The sequence below is a fragment of the Schistocerca gregaria genome, chromosome 1 (genome assembly GCF_023897955.1).
Source record: "Schistocerca gregaria isolate iqSchGreg1 chromosome 1, iqSchGreg1.2, whole genome shotgun sequence".
NCBI lineage: Eukaryota > Metazoa > Arthropoda > Insecta > Orthoptera > Acrididae > Schistocerca > Schistocerca gregaria.
The window spans coordinates 1,025,648,597-1,025,661,947 of NC_064920.1; the positions used below are offsets into that span (position 1 = coordinate 1,025,648,597).

Sequence of the window (13,351 nt, forward strand, 5' to 3'; positions counted from 1 at the left end):
ACATCACACACATCCATGCCCGAGGCAGGATTCGAACCTGCGACCGTAGCGGTCGCGCTGTTCCAGACTGCAGCGTCTAGAACCGCTCGGCCACTCCGGCCTGCTCTTCCCCTGTCTCTACAGGAGCCTTGTAAATGAAAATTTGTATACGTCCCCGCATGAAGTAGTATAGCCATCTTGTCAACCCTACTGCATCCCAGGACAAGCAACTCTGTTTTCTCTTTCCCCCAGCAGACGTGGAACATTCTGCATATAAAGTAATATGTGCTTGATTGTAGTATGACTGGGTGTTGTATGATGTCCTTAGGTTAGTTAGGTTTAGGTAGTTCTAAGTTCTAGGGGACTGATGACCATAGATGTTAAGTCCCATAGTGCTCAGAGCCATTGAACCATTTTTTTATTGTAGTAGTTAAAAGACTGAATGTGGTAAAAACAAATGTTTAAGCACAACGACTGTGTTGTAAATGTTTCACCTTTGGGTCATGGGATGTTTCTACAGAACTGCCTTTTGACCAGGTGTGAAACTCGTTCCTACTATGACAAACATGTTATCAAGTATTGGTACTCACGCAAGTAACAGTATTACCTTGAAACACATTTCTGGCCAGAAACACAAAATGTACAGCTGACAGCCCCATCTGTTGCTACATGTTCTGGTGTTCTCTGGAGCGGAGACACTTTCTGAGCCGCTCAGGGTAGCCGTGCGGTCTTGGGCGTCCTGTCACGGTTCGCGCGGCTCCTCCCGTCGAAGGTTCGAGTCCTCCCTTGGGCATGTGTGTGTGTGTGTGTGTGTGTGTGTGTGTGTGTGTGTGTGTGTGTGTGTGTGTGTTGTCCTTAGAATAAGTTAGTTTAAGTTAGATTAAGTAGTGTGTAAGCTTAGGGATGACGTTAGCAGTTTGGTCCCATAAGATCTTACCACAAATTTCCAAATTTACATTTTCTGATGAGAATGACTGCAAGTTTCTCCTTACAAGGGAACCTCTCCATCGCACCCCCCTCAGATTTAATTGTAAGTTGGCACAGTGGATAGGCCTTGAAAAACTGAACACAGGTCAATCGAGAAAACAGGAAGAAGTTGTGCGGAACCAGGAAAAAAATAAGCAAAATATACAAACTTAGTAGTTCATGTGAAAGATAGGCAACATCTAGGAGAGTGGCAGCTCAGGAGCGCCGTGGTCCCGTGGCTAGCGCGAGCAGCTGCGGAACGAGAGGTCCTTGGTTCAAGTCTTCCCTCGACCGAAAAGTTTACTTTCTTTGTTTTTGCAAAGTTATGATCTGTCCGTTCGTTCATTGAAGTCTCTGTTCACTGAAATAAGTTTATTGTCTGTGTTTTGCCACTGCACCGAAAAACCGTGCGATTAGTAGCCGAAAGGACGTGCCTCTCCAATGGAAACCGAAAACATTTGATTGCAATGTCATAGGTCAACCGATTCCTCCACAGGAAAACACGTCTGATATATTCTGTACGACACTGGTGACGGCATGTGCGTCACATGACAGGAATATGTTGTCGACCCACCTAACTTGTACACTTGGTGAATGGGTAAAAAGATTCTTCTACCTTGTCCGATTTAGGTTTTCTTGTGGATGTGATAACCACTCCCAAATAAGTGTGAAAACATAAGAGTTTGTCACATAAACTGCAACAAATGAACGCAACACTTTCACAGTCTCACTGTTTTGCCTGTGCTTTGTCAAAACATATGTTTTTACCGTTTTCGAATTTTTCCGTGTGTAGACTGTCAAATCCTGCACATGTCCAAGCAAATCTGAACATGTCCTGGAATTTTGGAGAGCGAAGTTGATTATGTTTGAGTGCCTGAACTTTGATAATTGTCTGAAAATAAAAAATTAAACTTTTCACCAGAGGGAAGACTTGAACCAAGGACCTCTCGTTCCGCAGCTCCACACGCTAACCACGGGACCACGGCGCTCTTGGGTTCACACTCACCTTGATGTTCCCTATCTTCCACATGGACTACTAAGTTTGTATATTTTGCTTATTTTTTTCATAGTTCCACACAACTTCTTCCTGTTTTCTCGATTGATTTGTGTTCAGTTTTTCAAGGCCTATCCACTGTACCAACTTATAACTAATTCTGAGGGGTTGCGATGGGGAGGTTCCCTTGTTAGAAGCAGACGGTCACTTGCCCCGGACTGTCCTTGCTTTTGCTACAGCCGCTGGTAGTCTTAAGTGATCTTCCCATCCACCTTCCCCCAACACCCGGCTCACATCGTCGTCCTCCAAGGATACGGTTTCGCACGAGAATGAGACATTCTCCCTACAAGTCGGATGGGCTGACACCACTGGCAGCTGGCCGTGTGCACTAAATTGTTCCGAATGTTGCTACAGTTGCTTCCTGTCTGTGTGATTGTCTCCCCTCAGCAAAAAGTGGTTCAAATGGCCCTGAGCGCTGTGGGACTCAACTGCTGAGGTCATCAGTCCCCTAGAACTTAGGACTAATTAAACCTAACTAACCTACGGACATCACACACATCCATGCCCGAGGCAGGATTCGAACCTACGACCGTAGCGGTCCAGGCTGTAGCGCCTAGAATCGCTCGCCCACTCCGTCCGGATTGATTGTTTTAGCTAAGGGCCTGAATGTGATAAAAACAACTGTTTAATCACGACCACAGTGTTGTAAATACTTCAATTTTGAGTTATGCAAAGTTTCTCAAGTACAGCCTTTCTGCTCAGATGTTAAAGTCATTCCTAGTATGGCAAACATGTTATGAAATATCGATAATCGCGTGAGTAACAGTGTAACCTCGAAACACGTTTCTGGCCAGAAACCGAGCATGTACAGCTGACAGCCCTATCTATTGCTACATGTGCTGATGTCCTCATACGATGCTATCGAGCGGAGACAGTTTCTGAGCCGCGCGGTCTGGGACGTCCTGTCACGGTCGAAAGTTCAAATGGTTCTGAGCACTATGGGACTTAGCATCTGAGGTCATCAGACCCCTAGAACTCAGAACTACTCGAACCTAACTAACCTAAGGACCGTAGCGGTCGCGCGGTTCCAGACTGTAGCGCTGGGCCACTGCGGCCGGCTCCCCTCGGCCCTCCACCATCCAGACAGTTGACGGTGTTCCCCGCGAGACTGACGACAGCTTTTCGCCTGCAGGTAGGAGCGGGCTGACCCCGCCGGCAGCCGGCCATGTGCCCCGGACCGCCCCGGCTGCTGCTACAGCTGCTGGTGGTCGCGGCGGTCCTCCTCCTCCCCCTGGCGTCCGGCCAGATCCTCAAGAACCTCACCGTCGGATACCTGACGGCCGTCAGGGGCACACTCAAGGACAGGCAGGGCATCGCTGTCTCCGGGGCCGTCAAGATGGCCATTGACCAGGTAAGCACCTCTCCTACTCAACAGACTATTCTTTATTCTTTACTTCACGTTTTTGGGCTGATCATCATCATCATCATCATCATTGAAGACTGATTATGCCTTTCAGCGTTCAGTCTGGAGCATAGTCCCCCTTATAAAATTCCTCCATGATCCCCAATTCAAATGGTGCAAATGGCTCTGGGCACTATGGGACTTAACTACTCTGGTCATCAGTCCCCTAGAACTTAGAACTACTCAAACCTAAGTAACCTAAGGACATCACACACAGCCATGCCCGAGGCAGGATTCGAACCTGAGACCGTAGCAGTCGCGCGGTTCCTGACTGCGCGCTTAGAACCAAGTGCTAACATTGGTGCCTCTTCTGATGTTAAGCCTATTACTTCAAAATCATTCTTAACCGAATCCAGGTACCTTCTCCTCGGTCTACCCCTACTCCTCCTACCCTCTACCCATGAGTCTCTCGGGTAACCTTACTTCTCCCATGCGCGTAACATGACCCCACCATCTAAGCCTGTTCGCCCTGACTGCTACATCTATACAGTTCATTTCCAGTTTTTCTTTGATTTCCTCATTGTGGACACCCTCCTGCTATTGTCCCCGTCTACTACTACCTGCAATCATCCTAGCTACTTTCATACCCCTAACCTCAACCTTATTGATAAGGTAACCCGAATCTACCCAGCTTTCGCTCCCATACAACAAAGCTTGTCTAAAGATTGAACGGTACACAGATAGTCTTGGTACTGACTTCCTTCTGGCAGAAGAGAGTAGATCGTAGCTGAGCGCTCACTGCATTAGCTTTGCTTCACCTCGCTTCCAGTTCTTTCACTATGTTGCCATCCTGTGAGATTATGCATCCTAAGTACTTGAAACCGTCCACCTGGTCTAACTTTGTTCCTCCTATTTGGCACTCAATCCGTTTATATCTCTTTTACACTGACATTACTTTCGTTTTGTAGATGCTAATCTTCATACCATAGTCCTTACATTTCTGATCTAGCTCTGAAATATTACTTCACAAACTTTCAATCGAATCTACCATCACAACTAAGTCATCCGCATATGCGAGACTGGTTATTTTGTGCTCACATATATTAATCTCACTCAGCGAGTCTATTGTTTTCAACATATGGTCCATAAATAATATGAACAACAGTGCAGACAGGTTGCAACCTTGTCTTAACCCTGAAACTACTCTGAACCATGAACTCAACTTACCGTTAACTCTAACTGCTGTAAGGACCTTTAATTGCTTGCAAAAGTTTGCCTCCTATTCCATAATCTCGTAGAACAGACAATAACTTCCTCCTAGGTACCCGGTAATATGCATTTTCTAGATCTATAAAGCATAGATACAATTCCCTGTTACACTCGTAACACTTCTCCATTATTTGCCGTAAGCTAAAGATTTTGTCCTAATCAGGGCTAAGCAAACGGTACAAAAAATTAGTTACTCCTAGGAGCTATCAAGCTGACTTCGTTTAACACCCTCCAGCCAAGACAGTGGCCCTAGTACGGTGAGGAAGGGAGTCCAAAAGTTTCTGCACACATGCTTTATGAAGCTGAAGCAACTCATTGACGATTTGAACCCTGTAGAGTTGCCAGATTGCAGAGATGTTCATTGGTATGTTTCACCCGCTGTTCAAAATAGCCACAGACATTCTCTGTAGGATTAACATCAGGTCGAGCTATAGTTGGCCGGTCCAATGTGATACTGCCCGAGTTTTCGTCATATTAGCATGCACCGATCAGCCCTGTGAGCATGACTATTGCCATTTTGGAAGAGGGGCAGGTCCACAGAACACTTACTATGAAGATATAGAAGAAAAGGCAACGTTTGATCACGGGAGAATGTTGAAAAAACGTCCTGGTTCATGATCACGATAACCTCAATGTTTACGTCCAAGTCACGGTCGATAAACATCCTTTCCACTTCACTTCCAGGTTTCAGGCTAAGCAAACCATATTAAAAATTGGTTACTCCTATGAGTCATCAAACTGACATCGTATAACACCGTCTAGCCATGACAGTGACCTCAGTACGGCCAGAAAGGGAGTCCACCAGTTTCTACAGATATGCCTTACTAAGCTTAAAGCAATTCATGGATTATTTGGATCTGTAGAGTTACCAGAGTGCGGAGATCACAGATCAGACGTTTTCTGTAGAATTAAGATAGGGTCGAGTGACAGTTGGCCAGTCCAGATGTGACAGTGCCTGAGTGTTCGTCACACCAGCATGCGACGTGCAGCCCTGTGAACACAGCTATTGCCACTTTGGAAGACGGTCATGTTCACAGAACACTTAACATGAAGATGTAGAAGAAAAGGCAACGTTTGGTCACCGAGAATGGTAAAAAAAATCCAAGAACGGTCGAAAAACGCCCTTTAAAACATTACGAACCACTTCTGGCCGTAACTATACCCTCCATACACTGCGGATTACATGCCTCATTTGGCCTTCAGTGTACTTGATGTCAGCATCATTGGAAAAAAGAGACAGAATCGCGAATCGTCAGACCGGCTTCAGACAGTTACTCTCCAGTTTTTGTGTTGTATGGGCTACTGAAGACATACAGATTTATATGCCACTGTGAGAAATGGTCGTTATGAGAAATGTGATTCCAAATGTTCACTGCATGCAATTACTGTTCTTATTCTCATACTGCATACGCTTGAGGTGGAGTACATATATTGACATCAGCAATTCCGACTGTATTTACGATAATGTCTGAATCTACAGATATAAATTAAAATTTGTGCCGCTGCTGGGAGTCTAACCCCATATCACTGACCTCAATTTGCAGTAGGATTTTGAGTGTATGCTGTACTCGAACATTATGAATCGCCTCGAAGGCTGGTTCAAATGGCTCTGAGCACTATGGGACTTAACTTCTGAGGTCATCAGTCTCCTAGAACTTAGAACTACTTAAACCTAACTAACCTAATGACATCACACACATCCATGCCAGAGGCAGAATTAGAACCTGCGACTGTAGCGCCCAAAACCGCTCGGCCACTCCAACCGGCAATCGCCTTGAAGAAAATGACTCATTGATACACAACTATCACGGATTCAGAAAGTATCGTTCTTGTGCAACACAGCTAGCTCTTTATTCCCGTGAAGTAATGAGCGCTGTCGACAAGGGATCTCAGATCGATTCCATATTCTTAGATTCCCAGAAGCCTTGTGATACCGTTCCTCATAGGCGACTATTAATCAAATTGCGTGCATATGGAGTGTCGTCTCAGTTGTGTGACTGGATTCCTGATTTCCCCTCAGAGAGGTCACAGTTCGTAGTCATAGACGGTACATCATCGAGTAGAACAGAAGTGATATCTGACGTTTCGCAAGGTAGTGTCATAGGCTCTTTGCTGTTCCTGATTTATACACTCCTGGAAATGGAAAAAAGAACACATTTACACCGGTGTGTCAGACCCACCATACTTGCTCCGGACACTGCGAGAGGGCTGTACAAGCAATGATCACACGCACGGCACAGCGGACACACCAGGAACCGCTCTGTTAGCCGTCGAATGGCGCTAGCTGCGCAGCATATGTGCACCGCCGCCGTCAGTGTCAGCCAGTTTGCCGTGGCATACGGAGCTCCATCGCAGTCTTTAACACTGGTAGCATGCCGCGACAGCGTGGACGTGAACCGTATGTGCAGCTGACGGACTTTGAGCGAGGGCGTATAGTGGGCATGCGGGAGGCCGGGTGGAAGTACCGCCGAATTGCTCAACACGTGGGGCGTGAGGTCTCCACAGTACATCGATGTTGTCGCCAGTGGTTGGCGGAAGGTGCACGTGCCCGTCGACCTGGGACCGGACCGCAGCGACGCACGGATGCACGCCAAGACCGTAGGATCCTACGCAGTGCCGTAGGGGACCGCACCGCCACTTCCCAGCAAATTAGGGACACTGTTGCTCCTGGGTATCGGCGAGGACCATTCGCAACCGTCTCCATGAAGCTGGGCTATGGTCCCGCACACCGTTAGGCCGTCTTCCGCTCACACCCCAACATCGTGCAGCCCGCCTCCAGTGGTGTCGCGACAGGCGTGAATGGAGGGACGAATGGAGACGTGTCGTCTTCAGCGATGAGAGTCGCTTCTGCCTTGGTGCCAATGATGGTCGTATGCGTGTTTGGCGCCGTGCAGGTGAGCGCCACAATCAGGACTGCATACGACCGAGGCACACAGGGCCAACACCCGGCATCATGGTGTGGGGAGCGATCTCCTACACTGGCCGTACACCTCTGGTGATCGTCGAGGGGACTATGAATAGTGCACGGTACATCCAAACCGTCATCGAACCCATCGTTCTACCATTCCTAGACCGGCAAGGGAACTTGCTGTTCCAACAGGACAATGCACGTCCGCATGTATCCCGTGCCACCCAATGTGCTCTAGAAGGTGTAAGTCAACTACCCTGGCCAGCAAGATCTCCGGATCTGTCCCCCATTGAGCATGTTTGGGACTGGATGAAGCGTCGTCTCACGCGGTCTGCACGTCCAGCACGAACGCTGGTCCAGCTGAGGCGCCAGGTGGAAATGGCATGGCAAGCCGTTCCACAGGACTACATCCAGCATCTCTACGATCGTCTTCATGGGAGAATAGCAGCCTGCATTGCTGCGAAAGGTGGATATACACTGTACTAGTGCCGACATTGTGCATGCTCTGTTGCCTGTGTCTATGTGCCTGTGGTTCTGTCAGTGTGATCATGTGATGTATCTGACCCCAGGAATGTGTCAATAAAATTTCCCCTTCCTGGGACAATGAATTCACGGTGTTCTTATTTCAATTTCCAGGAGTGTATAAATGATCTAAGTGATAATCTGAGCAGCCTCCTTTTTGCAGATGACGTTGTAATTTACTGTCTAGTAAAAACGTCCTACGATCAATTCCAATTACAAAATGATCTAGAGAGAATTTCTGTATGGTGCGAAAAGTGGCAATTGGCACTTAACAAAGAAAAAGTCATCCACAAGGGTACTAAAAGAAATCTGATAAATTTTGGGTATACGATAAATCGCACAAATCTAAGGTTGTCAATTCGACTAAATACCTAGGAATTACAATTACGAGCAACTTAAATTGGAAAGGCCACATAGGTAATATTGTGCGGAAAGGCGAAACAAAGACTGCGCTTTGTTGGCAGAACACTTAGAAGATGCGACAGACCCACTAAAGAGATAGCCTACATTACACTTATCCGTCCTCTGCTGGAATACTGCTGCGCGGTGTAGGATCCTTACCAGGTAGGGCTGACGGAGGCCATCGAAAAAGTGCAAAGAAGGGCAGCCCGTTTCGTGTTATGGCGCAGTAAGGGTGAGGGTGTAACTGATATGATACGTGAGTTGGGGTGGCAGCCACTGAATCACTGAAACAAAAGCCGTTTTCTTAGCGGCCAGATCTATTTACGAAATTTCAATCATCAACTTTCTTTTCTGAATGCGAAAATATTTTGTTGAGACCCCCTACGTAGGGAGAAATGATCATCATTATAAAATAAGATAAATCAGAGCACGAACGGAAAGATTTATGTGTTCCTTGTTCCCACGCGCCGTTCGAGAATTGAATGATAGAGAAGTAGTGTGAAGAATGGTTCGATTAACCCTCTGCCAGGCACTTAAGTGTAAATTGCAGGTTAACCATGTAGACGTAGATGTAGATGTCTTCTTATTTACTCGCCAGAAATGCTGACCATTACACCATCGCTGAGAGGCCTGGTTATAATGACAATGTAAGGGGAAAATAAGCCGGAGATATGAATAGCGCTGCAGTGGTGTAATGGTCAGCATGTCTGCCTAGCAATCAAGAAGGCGCGGGTTTGAGTCCCGGCCGCGGCATAAATTTTAATTCATATCTACAGATTCCAACATTATCCTAGATAAAGATGAGACTTAAATGTCTCAGTGAAAATTTAATTATAAGATCTATACGAGCCGGCCGGTGTGGCCAAGGGGCTCTAGGCGCTTCAGCCCGAAACCGCGCGACCGCTACAGTCGCAGGTTTCGAATCCTGCCTCGGGCATGGATGTGTGTGATGCCCTTAGGTTAGTTAGGTTTAAGTAATTCTAAGTTCTGGGGGACTGATGACCTCAGATGTTAAGTCCCATAGTGCTCAGAGCCATTTGAACCATTTTTTGCAGTATTCAAACTCAGAAGGCTGTTCCTGGAGCCGCTCTGTAGCAATTATGGACGTGTAGAGCGTCGCATTGTCCTGCTGGAATTGCCCAAGTCCGTCGGGAATGCACAACGGATATGCATGGATGCAGGTGATCAGACAGGATGCTTACGTACGTGTCACCTGTCAGAGTTGTGTGTAGAGGTATCAGGACACCCATATCACTTCAACTGCACACGCTCCACTTCATTACAGAGCCCCCACCAGCTTCAACAGTCCCCTGCTGACATGCAGGGTCCATGAATTCATGAAGCAGCCTCCATACCCGAATACGTCCATCCGCTCGATACAATTTGAAACGAGACTCGTTCAACCAGGTAATATGTTTCCAGTCATCAGCAGTCCAATGTCGGTGTTGATGGGCCCAGACGAGGCGTAAAGCTTTGTGTCGTGCAATCATCAAGGGTACACGAGTGGGCCTTCGGCTCCGATAACCTAAATCGATGATGTTTCGTCGAGTAGTTCGCACTTATTGATGGCCCAGCTTTGAAATCTGCAGCAATTTGCGGAACGGTTGCCCTTCTGTCACGTTGAACGATTCTCCGCAGTCATTGTTGGTCCCGTTCATGCAGCATCTTTTGCGGGCGCAGCGATGTCGGAGATTTCATGTACTACTGGATACCTGATATTAACGGTACAGTCGTGAAATGGTTGTACGGGAAAATCCCCATTTCATCGCCACCTCGTAGGTGGTGTGTCCCATCACTCATGCGCCGACTGTAACAACACGTTCAAACTCACTTAAATCTTGATAACCTGCCATTGTAGTAGCAGTAATCGATCTAACAACTGCACCAGTCACTTGTTGTCTCATATAGGCGTAGCCGACCGCAGCGCCGTATTCTGCCTGTTTACATATCTGTGTATTTGAATAGACATACCTATACCACTTTCTTTGGCGCTTCAGTGTGCGTGTGTATTGTACATTCAACCGGAGACCTAGAAGAGGTAGTTCAGCCGTAGCCCTCCGTGGATCACAACCCCAGAACAGGCCACCCACCTCACTGCGACCCCACATCGAACCCAGTGGACCCCCCGGGAACTTTTCATTCCAGACGAGTGTACCCCAGATGTTTGCGGGGCAGAGTAATTACGGTGGACGCGTACGTGGAGACAGACGCTTCAGTGTTGTACAACAGCCTTGATTTAGTTTCATATTCCTTGCTATAATTATGAACTGCATTTGAAGATGACCTCTGTAATGCGCATGCGCGGATCTACGTAGCGTCTGTGTCAAAATTTATACCGTAGCAGCTGGTCGGTACGAGTCGCACGCGTCCGTGAGTTGCCTGTACTGGAAGGCGTACAGTAAAACATTCTCCCTCTCCCATCCTGTAACCCCGCAGTGGGTGCGCCGTTTACACCTCTGCCCTGAGGTAAGCGACGAACTTTACTTAGCTCGGTTATTAAATTAAAATTGAAACACGTCTTAAGCGTTAATGTCTCTGTGAGTGTGTTTGTTACTGAGCAGGAAAATTACACTCCTAAGAAGCTCTTAACGTTAGCTAGCATTTTATATTCGCCTGTTATTAGGTAGGCGCATATTATTACAAAATACGGCTGGGAACCGCGGGCTGCACGAATTCTTGATTCGGATCGCATGTGGCCCACGGGTCGCAGTTTGACACCCACTGCCAAGTACATGCGAAGCATAATGTCATGTATTGGTTCCAGAAGATGTATTATTTTTTGAGCCGTCTGGCACAGTAACGAGATGTGGCAAACGTGAAGTCAGCAGCTTTCTCATTTGGTTACGTTTGTCCGGCAGGTGAACGAAGACATGAATACGCTGCCCAATGTGACGCTGCAGCTGGAGTACCGCGACACGCAAGGCGACACCGTGCTGGCCACCAGGGTCATGACCGAGATGATCTGCAAGGACGTCGCCGTCTTCATCGGCCCCGAGGGGCCCTGCCACGTCGAGTCCATCGTCTCGTACTCGCGCAACATACCCATGATCAGCTACGTAAGTACCTGCTCAATGATACTCCAGGTCTAGGTTCAGCGGCAACATAGGCTGTGGAGCGAATGTGGCTGGAGACTGCGAGGTCGCCGGTATAAACGAATGTTCAGGAAAAAAGAACAACAACAGAACGCTGTGAACGACCAGACATAGGACGTTCATATTCACAGGACGTGTACATTAGTATGTTATGCAAAAATGAGTAGCATTTCAGTCACCTCGGTTCAGCACCTGTCCTGTTGCCTAGTAGGCATAGAGTCTTCCATGAACCCTGATAACTCGTTCCATGCGTTATGGCATCGGCGCTTATAAGGCGCGAATGTCGTCCTGTGGTGGAGCCCTCCAAGCTGCGTTCGCCTGGTTCCAAGGTTCATCTGTGATGGTCGGCGTTGGGTCGCAGCGCTGCACCCGTCGTTCCACCATATCTCACGCATTTGCGATTGGTGACAAGTCTGGTGATCTGGAGGGCCAGGGCTAAAGGCTTGCAAGTGCAGCAGCATATGGTCGTGCATTGTCTTGCTGAAAAATGACATCTGGGGTGTTGTGCAGAAAGGGCATGGTTACGGGTCGTAGGACGTCATTCAGGTATTCACATTGGTCAGAGTGCCCTGGACAAGCAGCAGTTGTGATTCGTGGTTGTAACTAATAGCATTATTCCGCACCATAAGGACTTGAATTGGCGTTGTATGTCTTATGCGAGCGCAGTCACTGTGATGCCTCTCCTCATGTCTGCGGCGAGCCGAAATGCGGCCATCGTAAAAAAAAAAAAAAAAAAAAAAAAAAAAAAAAAAAAAACAAAAAACAGTGGCGTCGTTCCACACACCATTGCTGTCTAGCATGTTTCTGCACGTTCGTCAAAGGTAGGCGGAGAAGTGAACGACGCGCACGAAACTCATGTCGTAATAAGCGGCGACGGACTGTCACCCCTGATACTGTACGATGTGTTATACTGTTCCACTGTTGCACCAAAGGCGAGGAAGACGCAGATCTCTCCTGCAATACCATTCGGATGAGGTGCTGACCTTCTCGGGACGTGGTTTGGATGGTGCGACCTGACCCATGTCGTTGCGGTCTAAGGCGCGTTGCCACGGTTCGCGTGGGTCCGCCCCGTCGATGATTCCAGTCCTCCCTCGGGCATGGGTGTGTGTGATATAGAGTAAGTTAGATTAAGTTGTGTGTAAGCCTAGGAACCGATGACCTCAGCAGTTTGGTTCCGTAGGAACGTACCACAGATTTCCAAATCTGACCCATCTCGTCATGTTCTACGGCCTTCCATGAACCATTCTGCACACACCCATTTTACTGCAAGAACACTTCGTCCCACATTAGCAGTGATTTTCCGGATGGATGCATCACATTCTCTCGTGCCAATAATGTGCCCTCTTTCAAACTCACCGATTTCACGATAGGGTCCGCGCATTCCTCTGCGAGGAATCCTGCGCATCTGCTCAAGCCACACTGATCCATTACATTCGGTTTACAGCGACACCGAGAGCTGCAGGCACATTTTGCCGGAAGGTACAGTTGCGCCGCGATCTCGATATTGATCTTGAAACACGATGGCCGACGTGATTCAAATTCTAACCATTTCTGCAGAACATATTCTGTACGGCAAAGGAAATAATCAAATACACTGGAAAAAAATCTCCATTGTCCACCAGTAAACTAGATGAAACACTAAAATTTAAACTGCAATAAGGTCTGGTCAAATTTTTCCGACAAATCGTCACCTTCAAGGTTGCGCTCAGTAGCTTACTTCTTTATAAACGATTTTATCCTGACAGCTGCGTGACTCCACAGAATAAAACTGACTAATCATCCTTACTGCCAGCACTGTGGAGTGGTTGACACTGCCA

General features: G+C 47.5%; 1 protein-coding gene across 3 annotated transcripts in view; it reads left to right on the forward strand.

Annotated features, from left to right (window-relative positions):
- LOC126278983 (receptor-type guanylate cyclase Gyc76C-like) overlaps window positions 1-13,351 on the forward strand; it is a 638,621-nt gene that overhangs the window by 431,810 nt on the left and 193,460 nt on the right. For all 3 annotated transcript variants that reach the window (XM_049979308.1, XM_049979299.1, XM_049979290.1), the window contains exons 2-3: window positions 3,132-3,350; window positions 11,301-11,498. In XM_049979308.1, the coding sequence (XP_049835265.1) occupies window positions 3,165-3,350; window positions 11,301-11,498 (384 nt within the window). In that variant the 5' untranslated portion in view covers window positions 3,132-3,164. The remainder of the gene's footprint in view (window positions 1-3,131; window positions 3,351-11,300; window positions 11,499-13,351) is intronic.